Source organism: Microcaecilia unicolor, chromosome 3 (assembly GCF_901765095.1).
Source record: "Microcaecilia unicolor chromosome 3, aMicUni1.1, whole genome shotgun sequence".
NCBI lineage: Eukaryota > Metazoa > Chordata > Amphibia > Gymnophiona > Siphonopidae > Microcaecilia > Microcaecilia unicolor.
In genome coordinates, this window is record NC_044033.1 from 98,243,386 (window position 1) to 98,258,731 (window position 15,346).

The 15,346-nt window shown below is 41.0% G+C and overlaps 1 protein-coding gene across 1 annotated transcript in view; it reads right to left on the bottom strand.

Moving 5' to 3' along the window:
• The window catches only part of VRK2 (VRK serine/threonine kinase 2), a 156,990-nt gene that overhangs the window by 88,302 nt on the left and 53,342 nt on the right, over positions 1–15,346 (bottom strand). Inside the window, 1 exon segment of the mRNA XM_030194671.1 lies at positions 1,939–2,071. Coding sequence (XP_030050531.1) covers positions 1,939–2,071 — 133 coding nt within the window.

Here is a 15,346-nt window from a genome sequence, read left to right on the forward strand (position 1 = left end):
TTAATGACAAAGTTTCAAGCAGGTGCAGCCATGCAATTCCTTTCTACCTGGCAATCTGATTTCATTTTTCCTAATGACCAATATTAAACTACGGCAGATTTCAACAGTGCTGGCAAATTACCAAGACCTTCTGCATTACATGGTCAATGGTCCTTTTAATAGAAAAGGCAATAATATGTACTTGTTTGTGCCAACTAAAACTCATTAGAAAGTATCATTTTAAAGCAACAGGGTAGCAGCTAATGTGCACAGATTTCTAATGTCTATAACTTTAATGTGTGACACTACCAGGTTTGAATTCAACAGGAAAGGAAAAAAAAAATCACAGAACAGCATTTTTTTTTTACATTGAGAAATTTTGAGGCAGAGAGAGAGAGAGAGAGAGCGAGAAAGAGAAAAAAAACCCAAAGTTAACACATAATATTGTTTTGCAAGTGAGGTCAAAGTTTTTTCAATAATTCTCATTTTTTTTTCCTCTAGCATAACATTAGAATTGACTTTTTGTCTCGCTGACAGAGCAAGTAAGAAAGTTGTGTTGCATTGACCATATCGATTGTGAACCATGCAGTCGTCAGTGGGACTCTGCACCACATCTTCTCAGCATTGACCTTCCACTCCCGTATTCCATGGCTCTCCGGGCCTGCTATTGGATTTGGACTGCAGTGTAATAAACAGCTAAGGTTTAATTAATGGTAAATGAATACAAGACATAGGTTATGACTTTAACTAATTAGGGAATTGTTGAATTAAGTCTGCCTAGGAATGCAAGGCAGTGCGATCAATATCCAATAAAGGGACTATGTATGTAATTTGCCTGCAAATGTGTTTCCAATACCATCAAAGTGAGTTTAAGTAAGTAAGATATATGAAAGGCTACTGAAAGCATTTTAAAAACTTAACACTTTATAGTTTATAAAGTGTTGTCTGTACAGTGATACGGTTACAAAATTTCCATCTGGCAGCTGTGGAAAAAAATGTACACATGTTTTTGTACATACAAATTGCTCAGCATGGTGCTGATTCATGGCACATGTTTACTGGTGTAAGCTGTCAAGAACCAAAGAAGAGTCACTATTGATACATGTAACCATAGATAGACGAGGCCAAATCCAAAAAGAAATTTCATTTGTGTTGTACATATGGGAAACATTTTCATTACACTGACCTCGAAGAACGAGATTTAGGATGGGCACACCATGTCCTAACAGGACACACTGGCAATCTTTAATACCCAGGGAAAGACCAGCATTAGGAATAAACAGATTTGATTCCCAAAGACAAAAAAAAGATACGATTTTTAAAAATCCTATTAGTATTTTGAAATTCCAGTCACACATTTCTTATTCATTAATGACCGGTTGTGTTAAAGGACCCAATATGAAACCCTTAAAAGTCTGCCCTTCACTGCAAGGAAATGTCCTCTCTTGTGGTTATCACAGCGTCAGCTTTAACTCCTGGCCAGCTGCCAACTGTTGGGCTAAGACTGTGGTATGCTGATTAGCTCACATGGATGAACGAGACCTTATTTTATAGATAATGGACTAGAGATATAAACAGGACATTTACAATGTGAGTTGCTATAGGATAATCATGCTCATTTGCAAGAGACTGCACTCATACTTGTATTGAAATAATAGTACTTTGAGAAATGTGCATTCTTAAAAAAAAAAAAATAAAGAAGATACAGCGTGAAAGCCTGTAGTATGAATCACATCTGTCTTATGCTTAAATAGAACTTAACCTGTCATTTATGGTTTTAATCAGTCTTTATTTTAATAATAAATCCACCATTGTATTAATAATCCCACACGCATACACTGATAGTACTACATTTTGCTCCAACGCAACACACACACGGTTAATAGGCAAAACACTAATATTCACCAATATTCTAATAGGGCAGAAAGAGAAGCAAGACAAAGAAAAAAAAACCCTTACCTACTCCCTTGTGGGCATCTCTGCTCGTAAACTCTATTGTCCCATTATGGCCCTTCTTAGGGTTTTCGATATATTGTTTGTGGGTCCCGTCAGGACAATATCTGTAAGAAAGTCCATAATCTGCAAGATAAACCTGGAAGACAGTCAGAGATAAATGAATAATGCGTTTGTCCTTTGAAAGGATAACCTTTATCATTAAGCCTTAAGAAACTGAGGTTAAGGACAACTCATGATCTACATTTTATTAAACCACACGGTGCCACAGAATAAAATATGAACAACTGGAGGACTATAACCATCCCCTCTCAGTTTAATCTCTCCCCCTCTATACTCAAAGGATTTTGATTCAGAGTTGGATTTCAATCTTTTTTTTTTTTTTTTTATTTTGCTCCTCAGCTACCTTCTCCTCAGATGAGTATCCAGAGAGAAACTACAATATGCCTTTTATCTATCCTCTCACTGTATATGAGAATCCCTCTCCAAGCTTTAAAAAAGAAAACTGCACACATCAAACATCGGAATGAACCAGCTACATCATTTTTATACAAATTTATATCTTTTCAATGTTTGCCAAACTGGCCAGAATGCAAGAACAGAAACACTGTACACAGGACATCAAGTAAGCTTTTACTCCAGACTTTGAATCCCTAGGTCACCAGTTTAAGAGGGGAAGTTATCAACTTGTGCTACCGTTAAGGCAGGTTATTTTACAAGACGTCCTATTTTAGCGCAGGGTCTCATAGTACAAAACAGATCCCTGTGCTAAAACAGCATGGCTTGTGGTAAAATAACAGTAGCCCATGTGGGTACCTTCCCCCTCCCCCCAAATTTCATTCAGGACCATAATGATTTAAGACATTACATGAAAGCTCTTTGACTAACCAGTGTGAAATCTGATGCTGGTCTCAGTCCAGTTCTCAGTGAGCAAGTATCTCCACACACCTTCAACTGGGAATAACTGGCAGCCTTCTGGGAACACTCAGGAAGCAGGGCAAAGGGCCAACAGACATAAAAATGGAATTAAGGGGCCAACTTTACCTGAATGTAGCTCGCTTTGAACTACTACTGAAAAAGATATGAGCTAGATCCAAAATCCCTTCCCCGCTCCCTTTTACTTACAGCACAGCAAACGCAAAGCCAGTGTGATGTGTGCTGGGACATTCCAAGCTTTTTCCTACACAGTTACCACATTAAAAAAAAAAACACTATACAGTGTGGTAATTCTTCTGACATTTAACATGGCTGCACTTACTGTATTCTACTTAGGCAGGTGGCGGGTAATTCTATAACGGGGTACCTAATATAAGAGGGTAAGTAAGCAGGCGCAACAGAATCCTAGTGCAAGCAGCAGAAAATATGCTTACATTTAAGACACAATCACACCACCTCTGACTAGTGTAAATGCTCATGCCTACGTGTTAACTGGAACATGCATAAAATGATAGTATTCAGTAATTAAAATACAGAGCTGGCCACACTGCCCATGCTCTACCCAAACTCCACTTATGTGCACGTCCACCGGCAAAATGCACACCATCTAAAAGATGGTACATCCTTTTCTGATAGTCGATAATCTATAAAAGGTCTTTTACACAAGTTCCTGCTGTCTAAAACTTATAGAACTACCCCCCTCACCACATCCATAGTATCTGCAACAGTAGCAGTGCACTATAAGTGACTCTGTGGTAATTGCAATACCTATTCCCCACCCATAACCAGCCCTATATTAGGCTATACAGTTAGTGCATGAATTAATGCTGCACTGTAATGTCAGCGCAGTAACTATTACTGCAGCCATGCGCTTAGTTTCCAAGTTTCTTCAACGTTTGCTATACAACACATCAAGCAAGGTTATCTGGGTGGCTTACATTATTATAAATTAAAATAGAAGAAAAGAGAGCAAGAGAAAGAAAAAAGGAACTGCAATGTATCACAGAACAGAGAGATAGAGAGCAACAGACAACAGCTTGTCTGCCATGTCCCCCCAGACCCCTCCCTGAAAAGGTTTAGGTATCAACTACTCTAAAGAGAAATATTTTGAGCTCAGATATGAATTTAGCCTATGTGGTTCGTGACCGTAGATGAGAGGGGAGAGCATTCCAGAGGGAAGGACCTGTGACAGAAAAGGTCGTACACCGGGTGGAATCATATCCAATTTGTTTAAAGGATGGGATAACAAGAAGATTTTGCTGTGAAGACTGGAGATCCCAAGAAGGGCAGTAGGTATTAAAAAACAAGAAAAGAAAAGATGTAAAATCCTGCAGTTCAGACTAAAGACAAAAACGAGAATTTTGTAGGTGATCCTATGTGAGATTGGAGCCAGTGAGAGGCTTTCAAGAGGAGTGTGACGTGATCAAATTTCTTAGAACCAGTGATCAATTTAATGGCAGTATTTTGAATTAATTGCAAACTGTGTAAGTCTTTCTGTCTAAGACCTTTGTAGAGAGAATTACAATAGTCTAGCTGGGTGAGAGAGTGCACCAAAATCATAAGGGAAGATTGGTGAAGTAATGATCTACATAAGTACATAAGTATTAACACACTGGGACAAACCAAAGGTCTATCAAGCCCAGCGTCCCGTTTCTAACAGTGGCCAATCCAGGCAAGATCCCAAAAAAGTTCAATACATTTTATGCTGCTTATCCCAGAAATAAGCAGTGGATTTTCGCCCAAGTCAATTTAATAATGGTCTATGGACTTTTCCTTTAGGTAATTTGAGAACATAAACCTGTGTTCGCAATTTTAGAAACCTACACTCTATTAGATACAGAGCCCTATAATCATTTGGCACCACTGCAATTAGGAGGGAAGGACTATACAGGAGAATTAAGGGGGCAGCCCCCCCCCCCCCAATTTCCTCCTGTAGAACACTCCCAAAACAAGCACTTTGCCAAACACTAGAGGTGCCCAGGAGCAAGTGTAAATTCCAATACTGATTTTGGTGCACTTAGATGTGTATTCCTCTCCTGAAAAGGGGGAATACACATGTATATTTTGGCCCTGCCCCAACCACACCCAGTCCATGCCCCCTACTATATGCGCATATTCACAATTTGCATGAGCAAATCCCAGCTGTCAAAAAAGAAAAAAAAAAGAAAAATCAGGGTTTCTATGTTTATTTGATATGCACATATAAATACTGATAGTTACTTGTGCAAATTGGGCTTCTAAAACAACCACCATATTGCTACAACTGCAGATCAAGGGTGATAGACCAATTGTGCTACTGACTTAATTTGCCTCATTTAGCTAAGCTTCTTGAGGCATAAGTGGCAAGACGGCTTCAGACTTCCCTTGGGGACTGAGATTTGTTATTCCCTTCAAAGCCTGAGTTTAGACCTAGATTCAGTACAGAAATTATAGTAGTTAAGAGGCATTCAGCATTGTATGCCCAAACTGCTTTAGTAGACAATGACCTCCAAATTGTATATATGATCAGAACTAGGAAAGACAATACAGTCTGCTTCTCAGAATTCTTGAAGATGAGATAATGATATTGGGGGGGGGGGGTTCTGTGTCAAAAGAAAGTGATGGAATCCCTCAGGAGTCCCCATTATCTCCTTTATTATTTAGGGGTCTTTCAATAAGCCGCATTAGGCACGCATTAGCAACTGCGTTAGGAACTTACACTGGTCTGAGCGATTCACCACTGTGTGGTGCTGAATAAAGTTGCTATTATCAACTTCTGGATGTGAAGATTTTTTGGTCCACCCTTTCTTGGATTTCCGGTGAAGAGTTTTATGCACATCACATAGCCCCCTGACGCAGCCCTTATGTGAGCAAGACACGGCCTGTGTCAGGCATTATTTTGGTTTGTGTTTCATCAATAAAGATTTGTTCGATGACCATTTCTGTTCACTATAATGCAAAAACTTTGTCTGCCCTAAGAGACTCACTGGGGGTAATTTTAAAAGCCATTGACACACATAAAACAGAGGCTTATGTACAAAATATATACAGCTAAAAGTATGGGCATAACAGCACCTGAACTACTCAGTAGGAATCAGGGATCTGATAGGTGACTATTCATGCAGTCTTTCTAAAACAAACAGACACAAACACACGTGTAATACAAGCCAAAAAATGTATGTATATTAAATAGAAAATGAAATGTACACGAGTATACTAGTTTTCCATACTCCCTGAAAAGTAACCTATGTGTGTACTGGCACAAAACTTAGGCATCTTGTTCTACAATCGTAACCTTCCCCCTCCCACCCACAATGCTGTTATATGCTCCAAGTCTAAATCAATGCTCCTTTTTCTCTTCTTCAGATCCTATGCAAACCCAGAAAGAATGCCCTCCATTCCTGCTTCTCTTTAATTTATCAAAAGAGCCTCTAGCCCATTTGATCATAATTTCTCCTTATGTCTCTGGGTACAGGTTTAATGCGGTGACACACAAAATCTCATTATATGCTGATGTTGTCTTATTGGTCGTAACTGATCTTAAGACATCTGTGCCAGCATTACTCAGTACCTTAGAGAATTACAGTCTGGTTTCAAGGCACAAGAAACATTTTTCTAAATCTGAGATATTCCCAATAGATCCTCATTCAGTTCTACCTGCTTGCCTATCCAGCTCTAAAACAATCTAGTCAGGTTTCAAGTATCTAGGCATTATCATTCAAATGTTGAGACCTTTTCAAAATTATTTTCTATATTACAGCAGCATAAATTAAGAATAACCGGCAGACCTTTATGTTTCACAGGTGAAAAAGCATATTTTACCTTGCTCTCGTTATCTGTTCTGTTATTTATATATAGACATATTTCCAATAATATTTGGGCAGGAAAGCACCTAAGATTGAATTCTGCACTCTTTGGTATGCAAAGCATTACATAACATAAGAACATAAGCGTTGCCATACTGGGACAGACTGAAGGTTCATCAAGCCCAGTATCCTGTTTCCAACAGTGGCCAATCCAGGTCACAAGTACCTGGCAAGATCCAAGAACAGTAAAACAGATTTTATGCTGCTTATCCTAGAAATGAACAGTGGATTTTCCCAAGTCCATCTTAATAACGGCTTATAGACTTTTCTTTTAGGAAATTATCCAATCCTTTTTTAAATCCTGCTAAGCTAACTGCTTCTACCACATTCTCTGGCAACAGATTCCAAAGTTTAATAACACTTTGAGTGAAGAAATATTTTCTCTGGTTTATTTTAAATGTACTACTTAGTAGCTTCATTGCATTCTCCCTAGTCCTAGTACTTTTGGAAAGCGTAAACAAGTGATTCACTTCTACCTGTTCCACTCCACTCAGTATTTTATAGATCTCTATCATATCTCCCCTCAGCCATCTCTTTTCCAAGCTGAAGAGCCTAGCCACTTTAGCCATTCTTCAGAGGGAAGCCGTCCCATCCTCTTTATCATTTTCGTTGCCTTTCTCTGTACCTTTCCTAATTCTGTGGGGGAGGGAAAGAACACAACATTGTCCAACTTAATTATACATCTGCAGGTTATCCCACTGTCTTAGCCATTCATTATCATGCTTCCCTGGTTCATCTTCGAATCATATAAGGCCAACAGATCACCAATATCATCATTGCTAACTCTCCCATTAATGAGCATATAAAAAGAGGTTTATTTGCAGAAATGGCTGGTTCTAAAACAGCCCAGAGTATAAGTTATTAAGAGTACATATACAATGGCATTTCAGGTTTACTTTTTATCTGCAAACAGAAAGAAGTATTACTGGGGGTGGAGCTGTGGGCAGGACTTGAACGTGAATGGGCATAGAAAAGATAGAAAATAACATGATACTTTTTCTTATTGGACTAACTTAATCCATTTTTTGATAAACTTTCAAAGGTAAGCCTTCTTCTTCAGATCAGAAATGAGCAAATGTTGACAAATATCAGAATATATAAGTGCAACATAAAAGCATTCCAGTGACAGTCTCACAGGAAGAGGGTGGGATGGGTTAGGTAAGAAGCAGAGATGGATGGGTGATAAGAGCGTAACAAAGTAGTATAATTTTATGATTTATAGTAGTATAGAAAACCCAGATCTTTGTTAAGTCCTGCCTGGTGGGTGTCAATATATTTCATCATTTTAACTTCAAAGGTCTTACATTCCTGAATTGTCTTAAAGTTTCCTTTTAGTATTTTCACCATAAAACATTGAAGCAGTGTTCTGGTTTTGTGAAGTGCTGTCCCACAGTGGTGACATCCTGGTTGGGATTGTTTAATATGATGTTTATGTAGATTATATCTAGTCTTTAGCATCAGGCTTCTTTCTCTATAGCATCCTTCTTCACACTTTTTACATTGAATGATATATACCACATCTGAAGATGAGCATAGGAAGGATCCCCTTAGGCTGAATGTTTTCCCATATGAATGGATACATCACTTTACTCAAGGATTGCCAAAGGTCTCTACTAAATGGCAAGTTTAAGTGTGCACACGCACTTTGAAAATTGAAGTAGCTTATGCGTATACTTCCTGCACCAGTTGGACAGTCTATTATGAAGATATCCTCCCCAAGAACAATTAAACTGTGGGCTGGATTTACTGAAGTGTGCTATCACATTAGCACACACTATCACGCTTTAACACACAATGGGACCCATTTACTATTAAAGTGCATTAATGGCATTAGCACACTCATAAATCTAGCCCTGTAAATTTCCTGATAGGAAAAGGCCCCAAGAAAAAAGTCTCTCTTTTTCAATCTCCACTATGTTCGGAATTATGTCCATTTTGCATCACTGAAAGCTTCAATTCCATTGGCAAATGAGACTTGGCAATAATAATAATAATAATAATAAATCCTACATAATAATTCTCACCTCCAACGTTCTAATGTGCCTGGAACCGTGGCTCCCTCGGAGGTGGTCTGCTAGGCAGTTTAGAATGCACTCACGTCAGTGATGTCACTGACAGCTGATTCCAAGGCAAGGGAAGGAGTAGGGAAACACACTCCTCTTCCCCTGCCTACCAATCAGCTCTCAGTGCCCCCCTCGGCGCAACACCCAAGCCCCTACCCCCCCCCCCCCCCCCGGGCACATCAACTCCCTCGCCACCCGCAGCCGCCAATACTAACGCTGTCCGGCCGCTGCTGCTTCTCCTTTGAAGCAGCAGCGGCCGGTACAAAAAGAAAAAAGCCAAAAAAAGATTTTTAACCTGAAACGCGGCTCTGTAGACAGCCATCTGGCATTGGCTGTCGTCACTGCAGCCACTCCTCCTCTCCCCTCCACGTCACTGCCCCTGCAGGAAGACCCCGGAGGAGCGCAGCGATGTCAGAGGGGAGAGGAGGAGCGGCTGCAGAGATGACAGCGAATGCCAGATGGCTGTCTACGGAGCCGTGTTTCAGGTTTAAAATCTTTTTTGGCTTTTTTCTTTTTGTACCGGCCGCTGCTGCTCAACAGGAGACGCAGCAGCAGCCAGACAGTGTTAGTATTGGCGGCTGCGGGTGGCGAGGGGGTTGATGTGCCCAAGGGGGGGGGGGGGTCGCTGGACATGGGTGGCTGCAGGGGAGACAGAAGGGACGCTGCAGGGGGGGCAGGGGGAGAGGAGGGTCACTGGACATGGGTAGCTGCAGGGGGACAGGGGAGACAGGAAGGACACTGCAGGGGGGGGGGATTACCTTGCTAGCGCCCGTTTCATTGCCTACCGAAACGGGCCTTTTATACTAGTAACTAATAATAGTGCAATAATAAAATAAATAGTACAGAGTGTACATTCTTTCCTTGTCAGAGAGGATCTCCAGAGTTTCTTGCTTTGTACCAGTCACACACATATCCTAAAACTATATTCATTTTATACTGGAATAAACTAGATGAGAAATTTTGCCCAACATCTTGCAAACACTATTTTTTCAAGCCTATATCTGTGTTTCGCCCTACTTTTTACTGTGACTTTATGCCAACTGCCTGTTTGCTGTGTTTTCTCTTTGCTACAGACCTACTCCTGTGCAACTGTCCAAGGCTGCCCAAGCTCTGCACCACTGCTGACCATAGTTCCACCCATCTTAAACCACCGGAGTTAAGGCTGGATACAAATTCAGTCACACCTATAGCAGCATTCTGACCCAGGGGCGTGTGCTGAAGGAGCACTCTCAAGGAGCAAGTTGTACTCCTTGTAGCAACTCCAAACTGAGGTATGTCTGACCATACTGCTTGTTTGTTTATCTATCTGTTCAGTGGCCATTTTTATATCCCCAGCCATGACTACCTATCCTATCCTAGTTTGGTAAGGCCACTGGATCTTCCTGGTTTGTTTTTCACCTCTCTCTACCATGAGGAACCAATGTTTGATCTCCTCTGGAATTTCCTCCAGTTTTACCACCCGTAAATATGTATCTCCTACTGCCTTCTCCCTCTGCCCCTTCCTGGCAGCTCACCATTTCTCTTTTAAACTCCGATATGTGATCTTATAAGCACGAACTATTCAGACCTATTCTGACTTATGGAGACTTGGTTCCATAACAGTGACGAACCCTTTCTGTACCATTATCTTCTTCCTAACTTCCAGGCTTTTTTAACATCCCAGAGTATCAAGAGAAGAAGTACTGTAGCTCTGTTGCTCTCAGACTCTCTCTCTGTCATGGAGCTCCCATGTGCATACCCTGAATTATTGCTTCTTTGTACAGATTCTGATCCCCTTCTACACCTCTTACTAGTTTACTTACTTCCGGCCTTCACATCTTCCATGGGGGACCATTGGTTTCTAATTCTTTACTGCCTACCCTAAACTCCGCTGTAAAGCCACTCATCACCATTACATTTTCCATCTCAGGGAAGCCCGTCACTCCTATTACCAAATGACCACAGAAGTTGTTTTCCATTATCTGAGATCTCACTACAAGGGTTCCCAAACCCCCTGTACCTCTGTCACTAATTGCCAACCCTCTTGCTCAATATTTTTCCACCAAAATTGATTATCTCCATTGGTTATTTCCCATTTCAGTTCCTGTGCCTACCATTCCTACTCCTTACCAGACTTCTGCCTTTTCTTACACTCCTGGTTCACTATCAGCCTGGTCATTCTTTACATTTATCTCTGAACCAACAATTCCTAAACCTTTATCCTCTTCCAAGCCCGCTACCTGCATCTCTTGATCCCATCCCATTTCAATGGGTCAAACTCCTTTCACTTGGACTCTTTCCCTACTTGCTCTCAGTTCAACAGCAGCCTGCAGTCTGGCATGGTCCCTACAGACTGAAATAAAGCAGCAGTTCATCCTACCATTAAGAAAATGTCTCTTGATCCAAATGTTCTCTCCAACTACAGGCCCATTTCCGATCTCTCTTTCTTATCCATAATTTTAGAGAAATCTGTCTTTTCATAACTCTTACACCATATGAACAAAAGAATGTAAGAATACAAGAATAGCACTACTAAGTCAGGGCAATGGTCCAACTAGCCCAGTATTCTGCTTCCAACAGTGGCCAATCCAGGTCACAAGTACCTGACAGAAACCCAAACAGTAACAATATTCCATGCCACCAATCCCAGGGCAAGCAGCAGCTTCCCCCATCTCTCTCAGTAACAGACTAAATGATACAATTTCAGACTTTCACAAATCCAAGATTCAATCCCAATTCCAAACATCCCCAGCTTCTTTACTCTGGGTTGTTCATAGGCTGCTCCTCTAACCATGAGGCTACAGCTCTACATGTGGAGGCATCTTCTCCATCCCTTCAGTCTGGCTTCCACTGGAATCATAGCATGAAGACCGTTCTGACTAGGTTGTTGAGTAAACTGCACTCTGTTTGTGATAGTGGTCACCTTGTTCTTTTCATCTCACTACACCAATCCTCTACTTTTGATCTTGTCAATCATGCTCTTCCTATACAAAGTTTCCATGACTTTGGTCTCTCAGGAACAGTACTCAACTGGTTTATTTCTTATCTTAGTGACTACTCCTTCACACTTAGGAAGTGGAGAAGGTGGAGTGGACACTATCACTTGTCCTGCAGCATGCCAAAAGGCTCTGTTCTCACACCACTCCTTTTCAACTTTTTCCTCAGTGTTCTTGCTTCTAATATCCATGACCAGGGTATCCTTTCTACTTCTATGCTGACAATGTCCTACTCAAGTTATGTTTCCGCAGATCTCTCCCAATATACGACCTGCCTTGATAAAGTATCCCTCTGGTTCTGAAACAACCATCTTATTTTGAACTGCAGTAGGACTATAGCCTGCTGGATTACTGGTGCAAGGGCTGTCCCTCCACTGCACCTACCATAGCTGGTGAACCTATTCCTCATGTAGATTCATTTAAGTACCTTGGGGTCTATATTGACCAAACACTCTCTTTTGACAAACAAATCTCTCATGTGGATCTGCACTGCTTTCTGACAGTTTAGATCTGTTCACTCATTTCTTGATACTGATTTTCAACTTACTCTTCTTCACTCTCATGTCACATCAAGACTGGACTATTGTAACATAGAGCATGCAGGCCCTCTCAGGGTCTAATAGAGCGCTTCCAGTCAATACAAATCTTTTGCGTCATGCCTATAGATATGACGGTGTCACTCTCCTCTTTTCATAACATTATTGGCTTCGGGTCACGTACCGTATCCAATAAACTACTGATTTTTGCACACAGGGCTATCTAATCTAGCTCCCTCCCCACACCTCTGTTCATCTAACACTCTTTGACCCCACCCCCCACAATCATTGGTCTGTCTTGAGACCACACAGGACTTTGGCTTTTCTTTGCTGCCACTATTTTGTTGAATCTATTACTTTCCTCACTCCAACCTGAATCTTCTTTTCTCAAGTTAAGTATCTGTGAAAACCCATCTCTAACAAGGCTTTTGGGAATACCTGTGGCATGTGCTAATGCACATGAACTGGTTTTATATGCTTTCCTTTCTCTATCCCTCCTCTGCTATTTCTCTCTTTCTTCATCTCCTTCTGTCCTGTTTGAAAATTGTCATTCATTTCCTGTTTTTTTTCTATTAGTATTGTACAACTCCATGTTTTGGTACTTCAAGTAGGGTGGTACATCAAATGAAATAAACAAACAAAACATTCAAACATGGAATGAAAGATTACAAATCACTGTGTAACCAGATGACTGAAATCATATATACAGAAGTCTGCACACAAAATCTTTAGCAGCTGTAAAAGAAGTGTCAGCATCAATAGGAATCAAGCCGGTGACCCTTGGAAACTGAAGCTGAAGACCTGTTGCACTGCACAGTCAAGGAAAGCAGCCAAGGGGTTAGCTATTGTCTGGGCCTCAATAGGGCAGATACACTTCCCCCAAGGTTCCAACTGGAGCAGCAATGGGTATGTCTTGTTTAAGTCCGAATATAAAGAAAGCCAAGTTGCTGATCCAACAGTTTTAATGGGGATCACCTGTGGATTTGCTGGTCTACTTCTTTCTTCTTCCTGTCCTGATTTGTGGTCTGGTTCCTGTTCCTCAGCTGTGAATCCTTTACCAGTCCTGATATTATCTGAAGACTTTCTGGTTCTTGACTCAACCTGCTCCTTCCTGAGCCTACCCTCTCCATGCATGTTGCTTTTGTAAGGCGGGAGTACCCTCACCCCTTGATACAGCTCAACATATGCTCAAAGAACTCTACCAACGTTATCCTTATATCACAACGACATATTTTTACAAATGTATGTTCATAAGGTTCAGCAGTTCTGTTAAGCTGCCTAATGCTAATCCTACTCTAACACTGATTTTATGATTTCTTTAACACCTGTTCGGTTAGGAGGAGAAATCTCCACAGTCCCTAGGACCCAAAATGCTAGCCTCACAGTTTGCTTCCTGCTGCACATTTCACTTTATTCAGTGCATTGGAAAAGTACCCCAGGCTTGGTTCACTGGTATAGGCAAGAGAGAGGAGAGTTGCTATTACTGAATAACTTACTAACATAGTAACATAGCAGAATGACGGCAGAGAAAGACCTGCACGGTCCATCCAGTCTGCCCAACAAGATAAACTCGTATGTGCTACTTTTTGTTGTATACCTGACCTTGATCTGTATCTATCATTTTTCAGTGTCACAGATCCGTAGAAGTTTTGCCCAGCACTAGCCCCGCACTCCACACTTCCAGCTCTGCCAGCCAATGCTCCGGCTAAGCTTCTGAGGATACATTCCGTCTGAACAGGTAGTACTCTGCAAACTAGTAGAACTAGTATCCTGTGGAGGTAACAAGTACATCACGTAGTAAGATATTAGTCAGTTTTAAATCACTTGATCTTTGCTAAGGGGGAGGATCTCAGAGAATAAGACCTCTAGTCTGGGTCAGAAAACATTCTAGCAAGGCGGCATTACGTATCACAGGAGTAGCCTAGTGGTTAGAACACCAGTCTTGACATCCTAGTGTGGCCAGGTTCAATCCCACTGCTGCTCCTTGTGATCTTGGGCAAGTCACTTAACCCTCCATTGCTCATGTACAAAATTAGATTGTGAGCCCTCCAGGACAGAGCCTAACCCAGTGTACCTGAATGTAACTCACCTTGAGATTATTACTGGAAAAGGTGTGAGCAAAATCCAAATAAATAAATAAATTTAAAGGGCTCTTATGTTAGAAACATGGAAGGCTTAAAAAATGTGGGCAAGGAGAAGACCATATGATGGCCTACTCACTCTTCCCATCTAAGAAAACTACTAAGCTCTGCAACTCCTTCCTTTCCCTTAGGAGAGTCCTCTGTACTATATTCCATGCTATGTTTAATACAGATACTATCTTTCTTTGCCCCACCCTTTCCATAAATAAGCTTTTTTGGATTATTCCCAAGTTTACCCCTTTCATCAGCATCTTATGACCCCCTCAATCTTTTTCAGCTTGAAAGAGCTTGCATCCTGGCATTCCTACCATCGACGAGTATTTAAATGTCTACCCTATTTCACTTTCCCCCTTTCTTCCAAAGTATACTAGTGTAGGTTGTTAAGTCCGTCCATATATACTTTATAATGAGCACAACTGATCATTTTAAGAGCTGTCTATCTTGTGGTCTCCAGTATTATACACAGTACACCAGAGACGTATATAGATAGAATGCACTATCACCACCTTTTTCCTGCTGGCTATTCCTCTCCCTTGTGCCTTCATTGCCATGCATCTTGCCTTTTACCCATCACCATTATTTGTCTGGCCACCTATACTGTACCTCTCCTCAGGTGTTTGTTACACAGCAAAGTGATGGAGTTAGCTTTGTTGTTAGAGCAAGGAGCTAAAGAGGAGGGAAACCAGGGCTCCTCAAACCTTTTTTTCTCCCACAGACTCTTTGTGGTCTTCAGTAAGTCACCCCCATTGCCTCAAGTACAACTTAGTAAGAGTCAGACTTGGACAGGGAAAGAACTCATATACCTCAATGTAAATAGTCTTGAACTTGAATTTGGAAGTAAAAGAAAGTAATAAATCTAAAATCCAAAATGGACCTGGCATTTTTCAGCATTAAACCTCAGCTGACACACTCTAAAAC